This window comes from Leucoraja erinacea, chromosome 39, assembly GCF_028641065.1.
Source record: "Leucoraja erinacea ecotype New England chromosome 39, Leri_hhj_1, whole genome shotgun sequence".
Classification (NCBI taxonomy): Eukaryota; Metazoa; Chordata; class Chondrichthyes; order Rajiformes; family Rajidae; genus Leucoraja; species Leucoraja erinaceus.
The window spans coordinates 844,982-869,428 of NC_073415.1; the positions used below are offsets into that span (position 1 = coordinate 844,982).

Here is a 24,447-nt window from a genome sequence, read left to right on the forward strand (position 1 = left end):
TTATTCGGTTTTTCCCCAAAGACTTGCGAGTTTGCAGATTAATTGGCTCCTGTAACTTTTCCCTAATGTGTCAGGAGTCGATCAGACAAAGATCTGGAATGAACAGCTGATTGATGGTTGGCCTGGACTTGGTGGGCCGAAGGGCCTGTAAATTTATCTAACTAAGATTTTCATTGGCAAAATATTATATGTACAATGGGATCTGGGGGTCCTTGTTCATCAGTCTCTGAAAGTAAGCATGCAGGTACAGCAGGCAGTGAAGAAAGCGATTGGCATGTTGGCCTTTATAACAAGAGGAATCGAATATAGGAGCAAAGAGGTCCTTCTGCAGTTGTACAGGGCCCTAGTGAGACCACACCTGGCGTATTGTGTGCAGTTTTGGTCCCCTAATTTGAGGAAGGACATTCTTGCTATTGAGGGAGTGCAGCGTAGGTTTACAAGGTTAATTCCCGGGATGGCAGGACCGTCATATGCTGAGAGAATGAAGCAGCTGGGCTTGTACACTCTGGAGTTTAGAAGGATGAGAGGGGATCTCTTTGAAACATATAAGATTGTTAAGGGTTTGGACACGCTAGAGGCAGGAAACATGTTCCCGATGTTGGGGGAGTCCAGAACCAGGGGCCACCATTTAAGAATAAGGAGTAAGCCATTTAGAATGGAGACGAGGAAACACTTTTTCTCACAGAGAGTGGTGAGTCTGTGGAATTCTCTGCCTCAGGTGGAGGCAGGTTCTCTGGATGCTTTCAAGAGAGAGCTAGATAGGGCTCTTAAAGATAGTGGAGTCAGGGGATATGGGGAGAAGGCAGGAACGGGGTACTGATTGGGGACGATCAGCAATGATCACATTGAATGGCCTCCTCCTATGTCTATTGTCTATTATAAGCATTGGTAAAAATGTTAATTGAGTAAAATTGTACAACAGTTAGGACTCTAAGTTCAATATCTTTAATTGCATTAGAAAATATTCAGCTATATATTTTGAGAATAAACTGCAGATGTTGGAATCTTTTTGAAAGCTCAAAGTACTGAAGGAACTCAGCGGGTCTGGCAGCATCTTTGGAGGCAGTGGATGGATGATGTTTCGGATTGGGACTCTTCTCCAGATTGATTGGAGCAATCCCTCTGAAGAAGAGTCCCGACCCAAAACATTATCCATTCCCTTCACATATGTTAAAGACAGACACAAAGTGCTGGAGTAACGCAGTGGGTCAGGCAAAGCATTTCTAGTGAAAAAGGAATAGGTGATGATTGGGGTCGAGATCCTTCTTCAGACTGAAAGACTCGAAGGGCCGAATGGCCTCCTCCTGCACCTATTTTCTATTTTCTATGTTTCTGGTTGGCCCCCTTACTTTCAGTCCAAAGAAATGTAATGACCCAAAACGTCATCATTCCTTCTCTCCAGAGATTCTGCCTGTCCCGCTGAGTTACTCCAGCACTTTGTGTCTATCGGTGGAAGCCAGCATCTGCAGTTCCTTCCTACACACTGATTGATTAACACCTCTTCCATGGTTCTAACCATTCATACTGCCCACCACTGGAGCACCTTGTCTGAAACTGGTCCTTGTATACATGCACTGCACTACTTCCCGAGGGCAGTATGTGTCTTGGGGACATCTATCAAGAAGTCAAGTCAGCCAATTCAGCCAAGTCAAGAGAGTTTATTGTCATGTGTCCCAGATAGGACAATGAAATTCTTGCTTGCTTCAGCACAACAGAATATTGTAGGCATAAATACAGAACAGATCAGTGTGTCGCCGCCCATCGGATTCCTTGCATCCGGTGGGTGGCACGACTCACGTCGTAGTGGCCTCTGCAGTCCGTTTGTCCTTTTGTTATTTTTTGTCCCGTTTTAATGTAGTTTTTATTTTTTTTTTGATGGGGGGGGGGGGGGGTGTGTGTGTGTGTGTGTGCGTGTGCGTGTGCGTGTGTCTTTAAAATCTTTCTCCTGCACGGAGAACCCGACCTTTTCCCTGTCGGGTCTCCGGCCGAGCCCGGAGCGGTGGTGGGGGGCGCTGCTGTGACCCGACCCCCGCAGATTTGGAGGCTTACCGCAGGTCTGGCAGACAGTAATATCGGGTGCCCGCGTGTCCCTGGTGGGAGACCGCTTTTCGAGGCTTCTGCAACGGCGACTTCACCCGCCCGAGTCGCGGGGTCGAGGAGTGCCTGGAGCGGGGCCTTACATCATCGCCCGGCGCGGCTTCAATGGCTGCGGGACTTTGCTAGAGCCCGCTGGGGGCTCCAACAACAAGACCCGGAGCGTGGCCTTGCATCGCCCGGCGTGGCTTTAATGGCCGCGGGACAATTGTCATCGCCCGCTGGGGGCTTTGACTCTGACATCGGGGGGAGAGGGAAGTGCAGGGGAGAGATATGTTTTTTTGCCTTCCATCACAGTGAGGAGGAGATGCGCTGTGATGGATGTCTGTGTAAATTGTGTTGTGTCTTGGGTCTTTTTTTTCTTGTATGTATGACTGCAGAAACAACATTTCACTTGAGCCTCTATGAGGTTCAAGTGACAAATAAATTGTATTGTGTATTGTGTATTGTATACACATACAAATAAACAGATAAAGTGCAATAGACTGTTATAGTTCAGAGTTTGTTTGATGGCTAGTTTAATAGCATGATGACTGTGGGGAAGAAGCTGTTCCTGAACCCGGATGTACCAGATTTCAGGCTCCTGTACCTTCTTCCTGATGGCAGCGGAGAGATGAGTGTGTGGCCAGGATGGTGTGGGTCCTTGATGATGTTGGCAGCCTTTTTGAGGCAGCGACTGCGATAGATCCCCTCGATGGTGGGGAGGTCAGAGCCGGTGATGGACTGGGCAGTGGTCACAACTTTCTGCATTCTTTTCCGCTCCTGGACGTTCAAGTTGCCGAACCAAGCCACGATGCAACCGGTCAGCATGCTCTCTACTGCGCTCCTGTAGAAGTTAGAGAGAATCCTCCTTGACAAACCAACTCTCCGTAATCTTCTCAGGACGTAGAGGTGCTGATGTGCTTTCTTTATAATTGCATCAGTGTTCTGGGACCAGGAAAGTGGGACCAGTCGTGTGGCCTTGAGCAGTTCATGGTGGTGACCCATTGCCACTCTGCTGGGTAACTGAATACTCATTTTAACAAGAGATAACTGAATATAAAATAATGACACTGATAAGACTATGTATTTCTGTTTTCAGGATGAGAACATGGTCAGTTTCATCAAGGGCGGGATTAAAGTCAGGAACAGTTTCATGATCTACAAGTGAGTTGAAATGATATTTCATTCTGATTTTTGTCAGGCAATATCCTCCCCTCCTGAAAGTCTGTTCTTCTTCCTTTGTTTCCCTGTCGTAAACCTTCCTGTTTTGCCGACAACTTTGTTTAACCCTCATTATTATAAGACCACATCTGGAGTATTGCGTACAGTTTTGGTCTCCTAATTTGAGGAAGTACTTCCTTGTGATTGAGGCAGTGCAGTGTAGGTTCACCAGATTGATCCCTGGGATGGCGGGACTGTCATATGAGGAAAGATTGAAAAGACTAGGCTTGTATTCACTGGAGTTTAGAAGGATGAGAGGCGGTCTTATAGAAACATATAAAATTATAATAGGACTGGACAGGCTAGATGCAGGAAAAATGTTCCCAATGTTGGGCGAGTCCAGAACCAGGGGCCACAGTCTTAGAATAAAGGGGAGGCCATTTAAGACTGAGGTGAGAAAAAACTTTTTCACCCAGAGAGTTGTGAATTTGTGGAATTCCCTGCCACAGAGGGCAGTGGAGGCCAAGTCACTGGATGGATTTAAGGGAGTTAGATTCTAGGGGAATCAAGGGATATGGGGAGAAGGCAGGCACGGGTTATTGATTGGGGCCGATCAGCCATGATCACAATGAATGGCGGTGCTGGCTCGAAGGGCCGAATGGCCTCCTCCTGCACCTATTTTCTATGTTTCTATCACTCTTGAGAACGGAGCAATGGGAGGTTTTACCACAGTTAAGGCGGTCCATGTTGTGGTTCCGGTGGAACTCGGGGTCCATTAGTCGAAGATGGTCACCAGTAAATTGTTTGGGGATGTAAGGGATACATCTACCCAGGGTTGTCAGAACATGGAGGTCGTGGCCACTGGGAGGGTTCGATGCAATTTCTCTTTCTCTGTTCCCCCCCCCCATCTGTTGTACCTGGTGTAAAGGGGGAAGGAGTGACGGGGGGGGGGAACAGGAGTGGTGGGGTGGGATGCAGGGAGTGGGAGTAGCAGGGTGCAGGAGTGACGGAGAGGGCAGGGGTAACAGTGGCTGGCGTGACTGTGCAGGAGTTAAGAGGGGGATGGAGTAAAAGGGGGCAGTAGTGACCGGGGGGGGAGGGGCGGCAGGAGTGGTGTGGGGGGGCTGGAGTGTTTGGGCGGAGGGGGGGGAGGAGCAGGAGAGACGGGGGTGGGGGGGGGGAGGTGTGACGGAGGGGGGCGCGGGGGCAGGAGTAATGCCGTGTCACTTAGGCCAAACCTGTCCATGCTGACCTAGATGCCCCATCTTAGCTAGTCCCTTTTGCCCGCGTTTGGCTCATATCCCTCTAAACCCTTCCTATCCATGTACCTGTCCAGGTGTTTTTTAAATGCTGTTATAGTACCTGCCTCAACTATCTCCTCTGGCAGCTCGTTCCATATACCCACCACCCTCCGTGTGAAAACGTTGCCCTCAGGTTCCTATTAAAACTTGCCCGTCTCATAATCGGCCCATGTCCTCTGGTTCTTGATTCCCCAACTCTGGATAAATGTTGCTTCATTCTATCTCTTTCCCTCTTGATTAAAGAACATGATATAATTGATCATAGCATTAAATCGTTCTGCCCTATCCTTTCAATTTGTTCCTAGCCAGTCTGAAAAAGGGTTACGGTCCAAAACGTTGCCTATTTCCTTTGCTCCACAGATGCTGCTGCACCCGCCGAGTTTCTCCAGCAATTTTGTCTACCTTCGATTTTCCAGCATCTGCCGTTCCTTCTTAAACACTGTTCTTAGCCATCTAATGGGCTGGCGTAGATGGGGCACATTGGTGGGCATGGATGAATGGGGCCGAATGGCCTGCTTGACTGTATCACTCTATGAAGGATTAATTTTCTACGGCAGTACTTGGAATTGTATGGATTTAGGGGTTTTGATTATTTTTGACTTTCCATTCTCACTTGAGGTCCATTGTCTAACAATCCTTGTTGTTGCCTTGTTTTTGGCAGAGAACTCCATAACTTCATGCAGTCAAATCTCTTCAGCAAAGGACCCAATCATTATCACTTGGAAGGAGGCATTAGTCTGGGAATTGGGGCGTTTAACCTGGTAAGACTCGAACCTACAACTACATGTCCCTTGATTCTCTCTAGGGACATGTCTATCGATCCTGCCTTGACAATAGGCAGTGACTGCGCTTCCAAAGCCTGCCTTAAGGCCCTGTCCCACTTGGCGATCATTGACTGATGTATCGGGTCACCGAAAAATTCGCGGTGTGATGTGGCGTGACGACGTATGACGCGCGGTTTATTTTCAAGTCTCACAACATTTTTTTGTCGCCGCTGGATTTTGTAATGTTCAGAATCTTTTGGCGACACTGATATGACGCCGGCAGTCGCCAAAAAAATCACCGTGGGACAGGCCCTTTAAGAGAGAAGGTGACGCGGTGGTAGAGTTGCTGCCTCACAGCGCCTCTACAGTGAATTCCACAGACTTACCACTCTCTGTGAGAAAAAGTGTTTCCTCGTCTCCATTCTAAATGGCTTACTCCTTATTCTCAAACTGTGTGGCCCCTGGTTCTGGACTCTCCCAACATCGGGAACATGGTTCCTGCCTCTAGTGTGTCCAAATCCTTAACAATCTTATATGTTTCAACAACTAAGTTACAGAGATAGGTTGAATAAGTTAGGTCTTTATTCTCTGGAGCGCAGAAGGTTAAGGGGGGACTTGATAGAGGTCTTTAAAATGAGGAGAGGGATAGACAGAGTTGATGTGGACAAGCTTTTCCCTTTGAGAATAGGGAAGATTCAAACAAGAGGACATGACTTCAGAATTAAGGGACAGAAGTTTAGGGGTAATATGAGGGGGAACTTCTTTACGCAGAGAGTGGTGGCGGTGTGGAATGAGCTCCCAGTGGAAGTGGTGGAGGCAGGTTCATTGGTATCATTTAAAAATAAATTGGATAGGCATATGGATGAGAAGGGAATGGAGGGTTATGGTATGAGTGCGGTGGGACTAAGGGGAAAAAAAAATTTGTTCGGCATGGACTTGTAGGGCCGAGATGGCCTATTTCCGTGCTGTAATTGTTATATGGTTATATGGTTTCAACGAGAACTCCTCTCATCCTTCTAAACTCCAGAGTGTACAAGCCCAGCTGCTCCATTCTCTCAGCATGTGACAGTCCCGCCATCCCGGGAATTAACCTTGTAAACCTACGCTGCGCTCCCTCAATAGCAAGAATGTCCTTCCTCAAATTTAGGGGACCAAAATGCACACAATACTCCAGGTGTGGTCTCACTAGGGCCCTGTACAACTGCAGAAGGACCATGCTGCTAGTACAAGTTAAGGGCAAACTCGGCAGATGTCGTGAATTAGGTCGTGAAAGTGGGACAGGCCTTTTAGGACATATGCATTAGTCAGCTACCTACATGTGAACAAGCACTTTAACCAAACTGAGGGTGTAGGTGCCAGTATTGGGGCCTATCAAGTGGACACCTCCTTCACTGGTGTTCTATTGAGTTAGGCCCACATCACGTCGGGAAGGCTCCACAGTTAGTTCTGGCCCCCCAGAACGATCGCCCTCGATTACTTGCTACATTGGGTATTATGAGCTTGAGATGGGAATTGACTGGGGTTACACATTAGTTTTGACTAGCACTTTGTTTGGTTTGCAGGCACTGTCCATGTTTCCCACACGGATCCTGAAGCTGCTGGAGTTTGCTGGTTTCTCTGGTGACAAGGTAGGGTTGAGATCATGTGCCTCGAAGGAAAGGTGGGGGTGGACGGGGTGGGACACAAGCGTAGTTAGACCAGGCAGGTTGAGCAAAATATTCTTTATCAGCACAAACAAATGCTCCAAGCACCGCCTACCCAGTCTAGAACTACCGATACGATGCGAGGAGCACTAACTACTGATTACTCTGAAGACCCTGCGAACGTAACCCCGGTCGCGCGACATCCCCGACCAATGACGAGGGTTCTGAATGCCCAGCCCCACCACTAGGTGCCGCTACACAAGGTTTATAAATACGGGCCTACTCATTTCATGACAAGATAGGGCAACCTATTTTCAGCGGATGACACAGTTAGTGGAGCTGCTGCTGAACCTCCAATGACCCTGCAATCAATCCTGACATGTGCTGTCTGTGTGGAGTTTGCAGGTTCTCACCGTGACTGAGTGGGATTTTCCAAGGGTGCTCCAGTCTCCACCCACAAGTGGACACGTAGGTTCATCGGCTCCTATATATTGCCACTGCCACGCAGAGTATGCGGGGGGGGGGGGGGGGGGGGGTTGATGGGAGCGTGGAGAGCATTGGATATCGGAAAATGTATGTGGGAATGGGATTGACTCTGAGAAACTGCAGAGACTCGATGGTCTGAGATGGCTTATGTCTGTGTTGTGAGGATACATGGAAGGTGAAGTCATCTCACCATCTGAAGAAGGGTCCTGACCCGAAACATCACCTATCCATACCATTCAGAGATGCTGTCTGACCTGAGTTACTCCATAATGTTGTATTCTATGGAAGACTCCAGCACCTGCAGTTCTTTGTGACTTTAGCCTTTTTTAGGTGGCCCTTCAGCCTATCAAGTCTGTACTGACCAGCGATCACCCTGTACACTAACACTATCCTACACACCGGGTACAATTTTACCAAAGCCAATTAACCGACAAACCTTTGGCGTATGGGAGGATACGGAGCACTCAGGAAACACCCAGGCGGTCACGGGAGGACGTGCAAACTCCGTACAGACAGCACCGATAGTCCAGATCGAACCCAGATCTCTCGCACTGTAAGGCAGCAACTCTACCACTGCGCCACCCCTGTTATCTCTCATGTTCTTGCAGAAAGCGTGCGGAGAATATTCAATCCATGCTTGCCTGGAAGCAAGCCAACCGCTTGATCTGTAGATAGACACAAAATGCTGGAGTAACTAAGGCAGCATCTCTGGAGAGAAGGAATGGGTGACGTTTCGGGTCGAGACCCTTCTTCAGACTAGTTGGGGAGAAGGGAAAGGAGAGATATAGACGGTGATGTGGAGAGATAAAGAACAATGAAGGAAAGATATGCAAAAAAGTAACGATTTTAAAGAAACCAGGCCATTGTTCGCTGTTTAAGAAGGAACTGCAGATGCTGGAAAAATCGAAGGTAGACAAAAATGCTGGAGAAACTCAGCGGGTGAGGCAGCGTCTATGGAGCGAAGGAATATTCCTTCGCTCCATAGATGCTGCCTCACCTGCTGAGTTTCTCCAGCATTTTTGTCTACAGGCCATTGTGAGCTGTTTGTTGGGCGATTCTCCATCTATAGTTCCTATAATCAGTCCCCGCTCACAAGCCCATCAACTCCACCCTCATTCTCCTGCCAACCGCCAAGTCACGTTGGGCAACTTCCAGCAGCCAATTAACCCAAGGCCCAACGTGACTTGGTGGCGAGGCTGAGAGAGTGTGGAAATGCACGAACAGAGCTCGCTTGTTCCCAGTGGACCTTCTTCAAGGTTATCACAGAAGGACCAGACGTAAGATGAGAAATATTTATTTCTGCCGAGTGTTAGATCCAGGTGGTGAGAGGAGATTTAATGGTGACTTTGAAAAGGGCGACCATTTTGGAAAGGGAAGATTTGTCAGGCTGTGATGAAAGGGTCTGTGGAGGATTAATTGGATAGCACTTTGACAGAACAGAGAGTTAGTTGGCTGCTTTCTGCTCTGCATCATTCTCTCAGCTCAGACGATGACGGGTCTGCACTTGTGTGTATCTAATTAGACAAATTACCAGTGTGAAACTGGTCGTGTCACTTTACTTGTCAATTAGCCTGAACCATTATTTGCCTGCCTAATTAATGTGCAATAAATAATTCAAAGATAAATGCATCTGGCACTCTTGAGCGCATCTTCCCTGTATAAAACGAGTACATGATGTGTGCTTTGATCTATTATGAAAAGGTTTTTGAGGTTAATTAGTAAAGGATAATATACATTGTCCAGTAAATTGGCTACATGGAAGATTGTGCAGAATCTTGGGCAGGTTACCAAAAACATAAATGAAAGGGTTGGGGGAATTATTTTGGGTTAAAAAGTTTTGAAGACAGATGCTCTACTAATTGAAAGGTGAACTCATTAATCCCGTTATTCCCTTTATCACTTGCACTAAATGTTACTCATGTTATTCCCTTTATGTCTTGCATTAGACGTTTTTCACGTTATTCAAATAATCAATCCATCAGTTTATTTCGTCACATACACATATAAGTGCAGTGAAATGAATTTGTCAGCAGCGATACACTTAAAAAGAACACACAATACACAATAAGATTTAACACAGACATCTACCACAGCTTTCTTCACTGTGGTGGAAGGCACAAAGTACAGTCAGTCCTCCTCCATTGTTCACCCGTGGTCAGGGCCATAAACCTCCGCAGTCGCCGCTACGGACGGCCGGATGTACAGGCCCGCTTGTCGGGACGGTCGAACACGCTCCGCGGCTTTGGAGGTCCCGAATTGGCGCTTTCTTACCGGAGACCGCGGCTTCAGGATATTGTAGGCCGCAGGCCGGCGGTCGGAGCTCTTCTCTGGCCATCCCCCGCGGTAAGTCCACGCCGCGCCCGCGGCTAGAAGCTCCGCAGACCGCGGCTTCACGATGTTATAGACCGCGGGCCGATGGTCGGACCTCTTCTCCGGGGATCCCCGACGAGGCATCCCAGGCTCCGGATGCTTTCTATCTTGCACTAAATAGTAGTCACATTATTCCCTTTATCTCATGCACTCAACGCTATTCCCTTTATCATGTATCTGTACACTGTGGACGGCACAATTGTAGTCGTGTGTTGTCTTCCCGCTGACTGGTTAGCACGCAATAAAAGCTTTTCATTGTACCTCACTACACGTGACAATAAACTCAACTCAACTCAACCATTTATTGGTGGAAATTAGCGTTAAAAATTATGAATGGGTTTTAAGTTGGGGAGTAAAGAGGCTTTGGATTCAGGGCTAAGGTACCTTGTATGAGGATGAGTGACATTTACTGTGGGTAAATCATCAGTGAGTGATCTGTAGCAGAATGTGAGCCTGTTGGCACAGTGAAAATATTGCCCCCCGGATTCCTATTAAATCTTTCTCCTCTCACCTTAAACCTATGCCCTCTGTTTCTCGATCTCCCTACTCTGGGTACAAGTGCTTTCCCCCCTTATGATTGTATACATCTCAATAAGATCATTCCTCCTTATGCAGGTGCTGGAATCTTGAGCAGAAGACAAACTCAGCAGGTCGGGCAAGATAGGGTCACATACTATGGAAACAGGCTCTTCAGCCCTGTTCGTCCATGCTGTCCCATCTAAGCGAGCCCCATTTTTCCGTAATTTGCCCACATTCCTCCAACTGCTATCCTATCCATGTATCAAAAATAGACCTCGCAGGTGGTTGGTGGATACAGGTGAGGAGCGTGTTTGATCAGCACATGGTTGGGCAAGTGGCAGAGATGGAAAGACAAAATGTGTGAAATAAGGAGAGAAGAGTTGTGAAATGTGATGCCTGGGGAAGAGGGGGAGAAGGGAAGAAATGGGGCAGAGGAGAGGGGGGGTGGATAGATGGTGTTTGTGCGTTAGCTATCTAAAATTGGAGAATTCAATATTCATACCATTGGGTCGTAAGCTATCCAAGTGGAATATGAGGTGCAGTTCCTCGAGTTTGCATCTGGCATTGGAGGAGGCCAAGATAGAGGTGTTGAGGGGCAGTGGTACTACTGTGTATATATGCACACATGTGCTGAATAGATGGACATGGGCCAAATGCAGACTGCACTACTATCTACCTCATTGGTGACCCTCGGACTATCCATGATCGGACTTTGCTGGCTTTACCTTGCACTAAACGTTATTCCCTTATCATGTATCTGTACCCTGTAAACGGCTCGATTGTAATCATGTATTGTCTTTCTACTGTCTGGATAGCACGCAACAAAAGCTTTTCACTGTACCTCGGTACACGTGACACTAAACTAAACTGAACTGAACTGAGTGTGAAGAGGCATCTCAGCAGAGTCAAGAGTGTTGTATTGTCATGTGTCCCAGACAGAACAATAACATTCTTACTTGCAGCAGCACAACACAATATGGAAACATAGTACACGGCAAACAGTATAATAAACGAGAGAGAAATAAAAGTGTGTATATGTACACATACTTACAAATACACATGTATATAGATCATACATCAAGTCAAGTCAAGAGAGTTTATTGTCATGTGTCAATAACATTCTTGCTTCCTGCAGCACAACAGAATATTGTAAGCACAAATACAGAACAGTTCAGTTCAATACACACATAAATAAGCAGATAAAGTGCAATAGGCTGTTACAGTTCACAGTCTGTTTGTAGGCGAGTGTAAGAGCCTGATGGCTGTGGGGAAGAAACCTGGATGTTTCAGTTTTCAGGCTCCTGTAACTTCTGCCCGTGGTAGCGGTGAGATGAGTGTGTTGCCAGGATGGTGTGGGTCCTTGATGATGTTGGCTGCCTTTTTGAGTCAGCGACTGCATATATATATCTAGATATATATATATATATATATATATATATATATATATATTATATATATATATATATATAAATATACATATATATATATATATAAACACACACCCATATATATATAGATAGACATATATAGAGATAGACAGATAGATACTCATAGATAGACAGATATATATATAGATAGATAGATAGATAGATACACATAGATAGATATATATAAATATATATATATATATATATATATAGATATATACATATAGATATATATATATATATATATATATATATATATATATATATATATATATATATATCTATATATATATATATATATAGATAGATATATATATATATAGATAGATATATATATGTATATATATAGATAGATATATATAGATAGAAGTACCCCGTTCCTGCTATCTCCCCACATCCCTTGATTCCGTTAGCCCTAAGAGCTAAATCTAACTCTCTCTTGAAAACATCCAGTGAATTGGCCTCCGCTGCCTTCTGTGGCAGAGAATTCCACCGATTCACAACTCTCTGGGTGAAAATGTTTTTCCTCATCTCAGTCCTAAATGACCGACACCTTATTCTTAAACTGTGTGGCCCCTGGTTCTGGACTCCCCCAACACGGAGAACATTTTTCCTGCATCTAACCTGTCCAATCCCTTAAGAATGTTATATGTTTCTATTAGATTCCCTCTCATCCTAAATTCCAGTGAATACAAGCCCAGTCGATCCATTAAATTCCTGTGAATGTAAGTCTAGTAAGGAGCAGGGGCAGGGCGTAGTTCAGGCCTGGCCATCAAACTTGCTTCCATGTCCTTGTATGAGGGCTATAAGGAGCTTCACCTATTAGGGCACTGGGTCTGTACTCGCTGGAGTTCAGAAGAATGAGGGGGGACCTCATTGAAACGTACCGAATAGTGAAAGGCCTGGATAGAGTGGATGTGGAGAGGATGTTTCCACTAGTGGGAGAGTCTAGGACCAGAGGGCACAGCCTCAGAATTAAAGGATGTTCCTTTAGGAAGGAGATGAGGAGGAATTTCTTTAGTCAGAGGGTGGCGAATCTGTGGAATTCATTGCCACAGAAGGCTGTGGAGGCCAAGTCAATGGATATTTTAAAGGCAGAGATAGACAGATTCTTGATTAGTACGGGTGTTATGGGGAGAAGGCAGGAGAATGGGGTTACGATGGGGTTCACTACCAAGAAATAGTCTGTACACACATAGTCTGCATGTGTAGAAAAGAATTGCAGATGCTGGTTTAAATCGTAGGCAGACACAAAATGCTGGAGTAACTCAGTGGGACAGGCAGCATCTCTGGAGAGAAGGAATGGGTGACGTTTCGTGTCGAGACCCTTCTTCAGACCAGACACAGAGCAGGTCATAGAGTCGTACACCATGGAAACAGGCCCTTCGGCCCAACTTGCCCATGCCGACCAACTTGCCCCATCAACACTGGTCCCATCTGTCTGCATTTGGTCCACATCCTTCTGAACCTATCCTGTCCAAATGTCTTTTTTAAATGTTGTGAAAGTTGGAAGGTGCCCCTCAGGTTGCTTTTAAATCTCCCCTCCCCCCACCTTAAACCTATGGCCTCTGATTCTTTGTTAAAGGACTATGCATTAACAGCACGGAAACAGGTTCATTTTCCCAACTCATCCATACTGACCAAGATGCCCCATCGTGCTAGTCCCATTTGCCTCATATCCCCTGAAGAAGCTGGGGGGCAGTGTTAGCTGTGAGGAGGATGCTACGAGGCTGCAAGGTGACTTGGATAGGCTGGGTGAGTGGGCAAATGCATGGCAGATGTAGTATAATGTGGATAAATGTGAGGTTATCCACTTTAGCGGCAAAAACAGTAAAGTAGACTATTATCTGAATGGTGGCCGATTAGGAAAAGGGGAGATGCAACGAGACCTGGGTGTCATGGTACACCAGTCATTGAAAGTAGGAATGCATGTGCAACAGGCAGTGAAGAAAGCAAATGGTATGTTAGCATTCATAGCAAAAGGATTTGAGTATAAGAGCAGGGAGGTTCTACTGCAGTTGTACAGGGTCTTGGTGAGACCACACCTGGAGTATTGCACACAGTTTTGGTCTCCTACTCTGAGGAAAGACATTCTTGCCATAGAGGGAGTACAGAGACGGTTCACCAGACTGATTCCTGAGATGGCAGGACTTTCATATGAAGAAAGACTGGATAGACTCGGCTTGTACATGCTGGAATTCAGAAGATTGAGGGGGGATCTTATAGAAATTTACAAAATTCTTAAGGGGTTGGACAGGCTAGATGCAGGAAGACTGTTGGGGAAGTCCAGAACTAGCAGTCACAGTTTAAGGATAAGAGGGAAGTCTTTTAGGACCGAGATGAGAAAATCATTTTTTACACAGAGAGTGGTGAATCTGTGGAATTCTCTGCCACTGAAGGTAGTTGAGGCCAGTTCATTGGCTATATTTAAGAGAGAGTTAGATGTGCCCTTGTGCCTAAAGGGATCAGGGGGTATGGAGAGAAGGCAGGGATGGGATACTGAGTAGGATGATCAGCCATGATCATATTGAAAGGCTGTGCAGGCTCAATGGGCCGAATGGCCTAATCCTGCACCTATTTTCTATGTTTCTATGTTACATTTGTTTTAACTAATCTTTTTCTTTTCACATATGTATAAAAACATTTGCAGTCAGTTTTTATGTCCCCTACCAGTTTTCTTTCATAATCTATTTTCCCTTTCCTAATTAAGCCCTTTGTCATCCTCTGCTGGACTCTGAATTTCTCCCAGTCCTCTGGTAGGCTGCTTTTTCTGGCTAATTTGTATGCTTCATCTTTTGTTTTGATACTATCCCTGTTTTCCCTTGTTATCCACGGATGCACTACCTTCCCTGATTTATTATTTTGCCAAACTGGGATGAACAATTGTTGTAGTTCATCCATGCAGTCTTTAAATGCCTTCCATTGCATATCCACCGCAAACCTTTAAGAATCAATTGCCAGTCTATCTTGGCCAATTCACGTCTCATACCCTCAAAGTTACCTTTCTTTAAGTTTAGGACCCTTGTTTCTGAATTAACAATGTCCCTCTCCATCTTAATGAAGAACTCAATCATATTATGGTTACTCTTGCCCAAGGGGCCACACATAACAAGTCTGCTAACTAACCCTTCTTCATTACTCAATACCCAGTCTAGAATAGCCTGCTCTCTCGTTGGTCCCTCTACAAGTTGGTTTAGAAAACTATCCCGCATACATTCCAAGAAATCCTCTTCCTCAGCGCCCTTGCTAATTTGATTCACCCAATCTATATGTAGATTGAAGTCACCCATTATAACTGTTTTACCTTTGTGCATCTACCCAATCTATTCCTCTTGGGTGAATGGGAAGAGGTTGAGAGGGGGGGTTATTGGGAAAAGGGGGAATGAGTTCTAAGGAAGTGGAAGAAATGGGAACTGGGATGTCGGAGTGGGTGGGGACTTGGGGGCTGGCGGCAGTGGAAGACAAGGATTCTAGCAATGGCAAGCCACTGCATTATGCACTGATTATTAATCGAAGCTTGCCCTTGATTCACCTTCAACATGGGCGAGTGAGTGAGTTTTCCTGGTCCTCAACCACTCAAGCGCTCAGTGTATGAAGGTGTTCTGGATGATTAGTGTAAACATTGGCAGAATGTGAAAATAATGTGTATAAATAAATCAATGAGGGCAATAGATAGGGATGAATGCACAGAGTCCTTTCCCCAGAGTAGACGAATCAAGAAGCAGAGGACATGGGTTTAAGGTCAGTGGGGATAGAATTAATAGAAGGGTGTGTTTCCATGCTGGATCTCTCACCGATATCGTCAAGAATACAATAAATGAATAGTTATCATGTTAATAGTTGGCATAGACTTGTTGGCTGAAGGGCCTGTGTCCATGCTGTATCTGTAAACTGAATAATTAATAATACAATTAATAATCAGTGGTCATAGAAACATAGAAACATAGAAAATAGGTGAAGGAGTAGGCCATTCAGCCCTTCGAGCCTGCACTACCATTCAATATGATCATGGCTGATCATCCAACTCAGTATCCCGTACCTGCCTTCTCTCCATACCCCCTGATCCCTTTAGCCACAAGGGCCACATCTAACTCCCTCTTAAATATAGCCAATGAACTGTGGCCTCAACTACCTTCTGTGGCAGAGAATTCCACAGATTCACCACTCTCTGTGTAAAAAATGATTTTCTCATCTCGGTCCTAAAAGATTTCCCTCTTATCCTTAAACTGTGACCCCTAGTTCTGGACTTCACCAACATCGGGAACAATCTTCCTGCATCTAGCCCGTCCAACCCCTTAAGAATTTTGTAGGTTTTGGGTGTTTGATGGTTGGCATAGAGTTGTTGGCTGAAGGGCCTGTGTCCATGTTCTGTCTCTCCATGCATGTCCCCTTCATGGATGTGTTTGGGCTCTCCGCCCCAGGTGAACAGGTCGATGCCAATGAGCGGCCAGGCTGTGAGATCTTGCATCAACATGTCTTGTTTTGTCTCGGCTGCAGGGACGGGGGAGGAGGATGTGACGGATGCCGTGGATTTGCTTCGACCGTACCTCATTAAGTACCCCAAGGTAAGAGGCCATTCGGCGCTGCTGGTTTAACCCGAACTATCCCCCCGTGTCCTGTCCGCAATCTGATCTCCTTTTGGACAAGAGATAACAAGAGGAGTTGATTCATAACAAGAGGAGTTGAGTATAGGAGCAAAGACTAGTGTGGATGGGACATGTTGGTCGGTGTGGACAACTTAGGCCAAAGAGCCTGTGTCCTCATTCTCTGACTCCACGGCCCTGTGGGTTCACATAGAATATAGGAGCAAAGAGGTCCTTCTGCAGTTGTACAGAGCCCTAGTGAGTATTGTGTGCAGTTTTGGTCCCCTAATATGAGGAAGGACATTCTTGCTATTGAGGGAGCCCAGCGTAGGTTTACAAGGTTAATTCCCGGGATGGAGGGACTGTCATATGCTGAGAGAATGGAGCAGCTGGGCTTGTACACTCTGGAATTTAGAAGGATGAGAGGGGCTCTTATTGAAACATATAAGATTATTAAGGGTTTGGACATGCGAGAGGCAGGAAACATGTTCCCGATTCAGTTGGGGGAGTCCAGAACCAGGGGCCACAGTTTAAGAATAAGTGGTAAGCCATTTACAACGGAGTTGAGGAAACACTTTTTCACACAGAGAGTGGTGAGTGTGGAATCATGTGGAGTGTCTCAGAGGGTGGTGGAGGCCGGTTCTCTGGATACTTTCAAGGGAGAGCTAGATAGGGCTTTTAAAGATAGCGGAGTCAGGGGATATGGGGAGAAGGCAGGAACGGGGTACTGATTGGGGATGATCAGCCATGATCACAGTGAATGGCGGTGCTGGCCCGAAGGGCTGAATGGCCTCTACTCCTGCACCTATTGTCTATTGACACTGTCTACTTTGTTTCCTGAATGATCAATCCATTGATGACACAGTGGCACAGTGGGTAGAGATGCTGCCTCACAGCGCCAGTGATCCGGGTTCGATTCTGACCTCTGGTGCTGTCTGTGTGGAGTTTGCATGTTCTCCCTGTGACTGCACGGGTTTCCTCCTGGTGCTCCGGTTTCCTCCCATATCCCAAAGACATGCGGGTTTGTAGATTAATTGGCCCTCTGTGAATCCCCTGGAACTCCCCCCCCCCCCCCCCCCCCCCCCCGCTAACTCTTGCCCCTAATATGGAGCCATTTCTTAGGTGATGTGCAATAGATGGAACAGGTGCTGAACAAGAGACAAACTGCTGGAGTAACTCAGCGGGACAGGCAACATCGGAGTAATGGATGACGTTTCGGGTCGGGACCCTTCTTCAAACTGAGAATCAAGGAAGAGGGAAATGAGAGATAAGGAGGGGCAAGGTGTGAAAATGAGACATCTCGCGTTACCTTTCCCTATCTCTCGTTACCCTCTCCCCTTTATCAGTCTGAAGATGGGTGTCAACCCGAAATGTCACACATTCGTTCTATCCAGAGATGCTGCCTGACCTGCTGATTACTCCAGCACTCCGGTGTTATCCAGCATCTGCAGTTCCTTCTTACACAGTTGCTACTTATTGGTCAGCCAAGATGAATCACCAAAGCATCTCCTTCTCCGTCGGAAGGGGTGGTAGTGGATTGTAAACTCTAGCATCAAGTACCTGGGAATGAGGTAAAAATGATGAAACTATGCCTGCTGTTAACATGAAGAGCCAGAATTAAGATGTTCGGCAATGTTTCATGGCCTAGAAAGAGGCCATTCAGCCCATCAGGTCCATGGCAGCCCACAGGAACACTCACACATTAACTTCCCTCTAACACCATTGGACTCACACAATAGGGAAACAGCTCCTTCAGTCCAAGTTACCCATTCAGACTAAGATGCCCCCATCTAAATTATACCCATTTCCCTGTGTTTGGTTCATATCCCTCTTAACCTTTCCATGTACCTGTCCAAATGTCCTTCAAGTGCTGCCTCAACGACCCCCTCTGGAAGCTGGTTTCATTTACCTATCACCCTCTGTGTGGAAAAAGTTTCCTATTAAATCTTTCCCCTCTCGCCTTAAACCTATGTCATCTAGTTTTAGATTTCCCTCCCCTGTGTATGCACCCTCATGATTTTATACACCTCTATAAGATCACCCCTCTGCCAACTGCGCTTATTGTCTGTCACAAGCTCATCAACTCCCTCCCCCCAGTTCTCTTGATGTACAGCGGCCAATTTACAGACCATGGCCACCTGTAGCAGCCAGCTCACATGGTCACATGGAGAACGTGCAAACGCCACAGAAACCACGCCAGGGGTCAGCTATTTGATATTTGAACCAAGAGGCAGCACACCAACGCCTCTACTTCCTTAGAAGGCTTTGGAAGTTTGGCATGTCCCGAACAACTCTCCCCAACTTCTACAGATGCGCCGTTAGAAGCATTTTATCGGGATGCATCACAGCACGGTTTGGGAACAGCTCCATCCAAGACCGCAGGAAATTGCAGAGAATTGTGGACGCAGCCCAGACCATCACACACAAACCAACCTCCCTCCCATTGACTCCATCTACACCTCATGCTGCCTCGGCAAGGCCAGCAGCATCATCAAGGACTAGTCTCACCCCAGTCACTCCCTCTTCTCCCCTCTCCCATCAAGCAAGAGGTACAGAAGTGTGAAAACGAACACCTCCAGATTCAGGGACAGTTTCTTCCCAGCTGTTATCAGGCAACTGAACCATCCTACTGCAGCCAGAGAGCGGTCCTGAACTACTATCTACCTCATAGGGGACCCTCAGACTATCTTTGATCGGACTTTACTGGCTTTACCTTGCACTAAACATTATTCCCTTATCATGTATCTGTACACTGTGGACGGCTCGATTGTAATCGTGTATTGTCTTTCCGCTGACTGGTTAGCACGCAACAAAAGCTTTTCACTGTACCTCGGGAAAGGTGACAATAAACTAAACTGAACTGAAGCAACGGCACTACCTGCTGCAGCAGTTCGCCACCCTGTGACTCTCTGATTTACGATGAGAGAATAATGTGCTGTCTTTTACCTTCCTGCAGGGTGCAATATTCCTGTTCTTTTCGGGAAGAATCGAAGAGATCCAGGGAAACCTCGACAAGGTCAGAATCCCCTCAGTTGTCTGTGATGTGGGTGCGGAGAGCATGTTTCCACTAGTGGGAGAGTCTAAGACCAGAGGGCACAGACACAGAATTAAAGGACGTAATCCTTTAGAAAGGAGATGAGGAAGAATTTCTTTAGCCAGAGGGTGGTGAATCTGGAATTCATTGCCACAAGCGGCTGTGTAGGCCAAGACAATGGGTATTTTTAACGCAGAGATTCATAGGTTCTTGATTAATAAGAGTGTCAATAGACAATAGATGCAGGAGGAGGCCATTCGGCCCTTCGAGCCAGCCAGCACAGACCATTCAATGTGATCATGGCTGATCATCCCCAAACAGTACCCCGTTCCTGCCTTCTCCCCATATCCCCTGACTCCGCTATTTTTAAGAGCCCTATCTAGCTCTCTCTAGAAAGCATCCAGAGAACCTGCTTCCACCGCCCTCTGAGGCAGAGAATTCCACAGACCATTATATAAATATATACACACATGAATAAATAAACTGATAAAGTGCAAATAACAGATAATGGGCAGAGTTTTGTCCGAGCCAGGTTTAATAGCCTGATGGCTGTGGGGAAGTAGCTATTCCTGAACCTGGACGTTGCAGTCTTCAGGCTCCTGTACCTTCTACCTGAAGGTAGCGGGGAGGTGAGTGTGTGGCCAGGATGGTGTGGGTCCTTGATGATGATGAGTATTGTGTGTCTTGATGACGAGTATTGTGAGCCGTGCTGGTCGCCCCATTACGGGATGGCTCTGTGGTAAGACGCTGTGCTGTGTTCCCCCGCAGGCAATCGAGAGGTTTGAGGAGGGGTGTGCTGCTCAGCAGGCATGGAAACAGTTCCACCACATGTGCTACTGGGAGCTGATGTGGTGCTTCACCTACAAGCGGCTGTGGAAGATGGCCTACTTCTACGCAGATCTCCTCAGCAAAGAGAGTCGTTGGTCCAAGGTGGGGGGGGGGGGGGGGGGGGGGGGGGGGGGGGGGGGGGGGGAGGGGGAGGGCCTACCCTGGGGAATATCTCCTTTTTTTTCCACTTCAATTTTTAAGAGATATATATAAAACAATGTAAAACCACCACCATAAATAAAACAAAGTAAGAAAAACAGCAATCAAAATCAAAAAATAAGTAGATAGGGGGAAATAAAAGAAGTAAATAAATTTAAAAAATTGGGATTAAAAATTTTAAAAATTAAAAAAAGAAAAAACATTACCAGGATTCGTTATCTGGAGATAATTCAATATTCATACCAACAGACCATCTAGTTCTATATAACGCAGTCTTCCCATATCTAGCTCGGCATTTGTCTAGTTGGTGTCATGGCTCAAATAAACGGTCCATTTTTCCCAGATCTTCTCAAATGAATTCTCCTCGACTCTCAAGGAATATGTCAGTTTCTCCATAGTAAAGATGTCTGGCACAATTTCTAACCACCGTTCCTGTGGGGAATATCTCCCAATACCGAGGGAGGCCCTTCAGCAGCTGCACATGCCGGCCAATAAAGGGCCCCCATGTTATCCCAGCTGCCGGCACAAGAGTCAAGAGCGGACACAAAGTGTTGGAGTAACTCAGCGGGTCCGGGAATAAAAGGAATAGGTGACGTTTTGGGTCGGGAACCTTCCTCAGACTGAATGTAGAGGGGAAGGAAATAGAGGTCGGGATAAGGCCAGAACAAAGCAGGGCCGGCAACAGATGAATCTGCGGAAGGAATGGATAGACGACCCTTCTTCAGACTGGTTAGATTAACATGGGAGATAGTTGGGAAGGAGATAGTGGGGATGGGACAGACCCTGACAAGTGATAGGCGGAAGGTGGACAAAAATGCTGGAGGAACTCAGCGGTTGAGGCAGCATCTATGGAGCGAAGGAATAGATGACGTTTCAGGCCGAAACCTTTGTGATCTTACACTGAGGGGGAGAACTGGATATTTTTAGTGCCTTCCCTCACAGTGAATTCTGCTGTGGGGGGACGTTTCATGTTGATTTCTATAGTGTACTGTTCTGTGTCTTTTTTCTTTTTTCTCTTTTTTGTCTTGTATGGATTTATTGACATTTGATCTGTTCAATTAATTTAATCAATCTCTGTAAAGCACTTTGGTTCAAATACTGGTTTTGTTGAAAAGTGCTATATAAATAAAGATTATTATTATTATTATTATACACAGGTGGATACAGGTGGGTGGTTTGATTTGTAAGTGACAATGGCTAAAGCTAAAGCCAGGCAGGCAACACTGTGGATAAATTGGCTCACGGGCCTTTCCTACCGCTGCACCACAGAGAGCATCCTAACATATGGCATCTCTGTGCGTGGTATCTCAGCTGCACGGAGGCGGAGAGGATAGCTCTTCAGCGCGTCGTCCACAGAGCGCAGAGGATAATTGGGACACAGCTACCAGCCTTGGAGGGCATCTACCACGCACGGTGCCTCAGGAAGGCCGTCAGTATTCACAAAGACTCCTCACTCCCTTGTAATAGTCTGTTCGAACTTCTACCCTCCGGGAGATGTTACAAGGCCTTCTACGCCCACACCTCCAGACTTAGGAACAGCTTCATCCCCAGAGCTATAGCTGCTCTGAACCGGCCCTGCTGAGTGCCCCCCATCCCCATGGACTGTCTCCCTCGGATGGTCACCTCGCACTTCAAACCGGCACAGACATATTCGCACTTTAGACTGTTTTACTGTTTTACTGTTCTTTTTATAAATCATGTTTCTCTAAATTTTAGTTGTCTAAGTTATGACATCGGATGGAAGCTGCATACCAAATCTCGTTGCAGCTCAGTGCAATGATTATTATTATTATTCTTTTCCATGTTGTGTAACTGATTCTAAGGCTGTAGCAATGGATGGAGGTCAACCAGTTAAGCTGGTTTGTGCTGTTCTCCCCCAGGCAATGTATGTCTACATGAAGGCAGCGTATCTGAGTATGCTCCCCGAACACGAAGCTAAGCCCTTTGGAGACAACGAGGTGGAATTGTTCAGGTGGGTTGCATTCTCTACCACGACAAGTGTCTGAAGAAGGTTTCGGCCATTGCCGTTTGAGGTCAGGGAGCTTTTCACTGCCAGAGGCATTTGTATCTCGAATGGACAAGGCAAAGACATGTGTGTTTTGGCATGAGCAACCACAGGTTGACAAAAATGCTGGAGAAACTCAGTGGGTGCAGCAGCATCTATGGAGCGAAGGAATGGGCAACGTTTCGGGACGAAACGTTGCCCATTTCCTTCGCTCCATAGATGCTGCTGCACCCGCTGAGTTTCTCCAGCATTTTTGTGTACCTTCGAATTTCCAGCATCTCATTCCCTTCCTAAACACAAAGTCATGTTGTCCCCATTCACATGTCGTTCACTCGCCACCTCCCGACCACGCACTGACTGACCCTTGCAGGTTCTCAATACTCGTTGTAAATTTGATGAGGTTGGTCTTGTTTGGCGAAAGGTAACAATGTGAGCGTCAGGTTTTGCTCCTGACCGCTTTGTATTAGACGTTAGATTTTAGAGAGACCGTCAGACTATCTTTGATTGGACTTTACTGGGGTTTATCTGGCACTAAACATTATTCCCTTATCCTGTATCTGTACACTGTGAACGGCTCGATTGTAATCCCGTATTGTCTTTCCGCTGGCTGGTTAGCACGCAACAAAAGCTTTTCTTTTTTAATTTTTTTAAATTTTATTTTTATTAGAAGTACGGTAAATTACAATACTACACAACACATATATCTTAATACATTTTTTGTACCGCTTCATTTTTTTTTGAGCTTTAAGAAAAAGATAGAAGTAAGGAAAGTAAAGAAAGTGCGCAAGAGTCGTGAAGTGCAAGAGTGTTGGGAAAAGAAAGCCCCTTAGAAAAGAAGTTAGAGAAGGAAGTAAAGTGAGAAAGTAGACCCTAGAAAAGAAAGAAAAAGAAAATAGGAACAATCGCTCTATTATAACATTAAACTCCGCAGAAAGGGGACTACCAACCAAGTCTGTTTTTGTTGTTTTACCTCCCGTTACCAGGTCCCGATACCATTTATTTATTTATTTAAATTACTATTGCACCTCATACTGGTAATAGGTCCAGAAACATAGACCACGTCTTTTGGAATTGGTCCTCGGTACACGTGACCATAAACTGAACTGAATGAAATAACCTGAACTATTTAATGGAAGTGGTATGAAAATGGGCCTTTTGTCCGCACTGACCAGAGATCACTCCATACACAAGTATAATCCCACACGCACTAGGACAGTTTACAATGTACCTGTAGAGGCCAATTAACCTACAAACCTGCAAGTCTTTGGAGTGTGGAGGACAACTGGAGCACCCGGAGAAAACCCACACAGGTCACGGGGAGAACATACGTACAAACTCCGTACCCAAGGTCAGGATCGAACCCAGGCCTCTGGCGCTGTGAGGCAGCAACTCTACCGCTGCACCACCGTGCCGCTCCGACATAGAGGAATGATGGGTTAATGGAGGAATCTGAGCAGCTTGGTTCAAGGTCAGGATCGAACCCGGGACCTGATCGTGGCTCCAGCTCTCAAAAAGCTTCAGTCGGCAAGATAAATGAATGTATTACTGAGGATGATGACTCAGACTCTGCTTCAACCTGTTGGGGATTGTTATTGCCCTGGGGGCCATGCTGGCGAGTACAGTGCTAACTACCAACCACCCAGTTGCATTAGTCGTGCACTAATCCTATCCTTTTCATTGACAATCCACTGCAGAAATTGCCCTGAAGCTGCAGCTGAGTGTTGGAATCTGGGCGGCGTTGATGAAAATGTGCGCAAAAGGAGAAAACAAACTGAGGGCCTGCACTCGCTGGAGTTTAGAAGATAGAGGGCCTCATTGAATCTTACAGAGTAATGATAGGCATGGATAGATTGGATGTGGAGAGGATGTTTCCACTGGTGGGAGAGTCTAGGACCAGAAGTCACAGTCTCAGAATTAAAGGACGCTCTTTTAGAAAGGAGGTGAGGAGGAACTTCTTTAGTCAGAGGGTGGTGAATCTGTGGAACTCATTGCCACAGTAGGCTGTGGAGGCCTCGTCAGCGGATATTTTTAAGGCAGAGATAGATAGATTCTTGATTAGTACGGGTGTTAGGGGTTAGGAGGAGAAGGCAG

At 46.2% G+C, this 24,447-nt stretch overlaps 1 protein-coding gene across 1 annotated transcript in view; it reads left to right on the forward strand.

Annotated features, from left to right (window-relative positions):
- The window catches only part of LOC129714462 (tetratricopeptide repeat protein 39A-like), a 113,268-nt gene that overhangs the window by 66,369 nt on the left and 22,452 nt on the right, over positions 1-24,447 (forward strand). Inside the window, 9 exon segments of the mRNA XM_055664067.1 lie at positions 3,176-3,240; positions 5,200-5,299; positions 6,865-6,930; positions 12,757-12,775; positions 14,709-14,743; positions 16,199-16,312; positions 19,287-19,346; positions 20,133-20,294; positions 22,232-22,323. Coding sequence (XP_055520042.1) covers positions 3,176-3,240; positions 5,200-5,299; positions 6,865-6,930; positions 12,757-12,775; positions 14,709-14,743; positions 16,199-16,312; positions 19,287-19,346; positions 20,133-20,294; positions 22,232-22,323 — 713 coding nt within the window.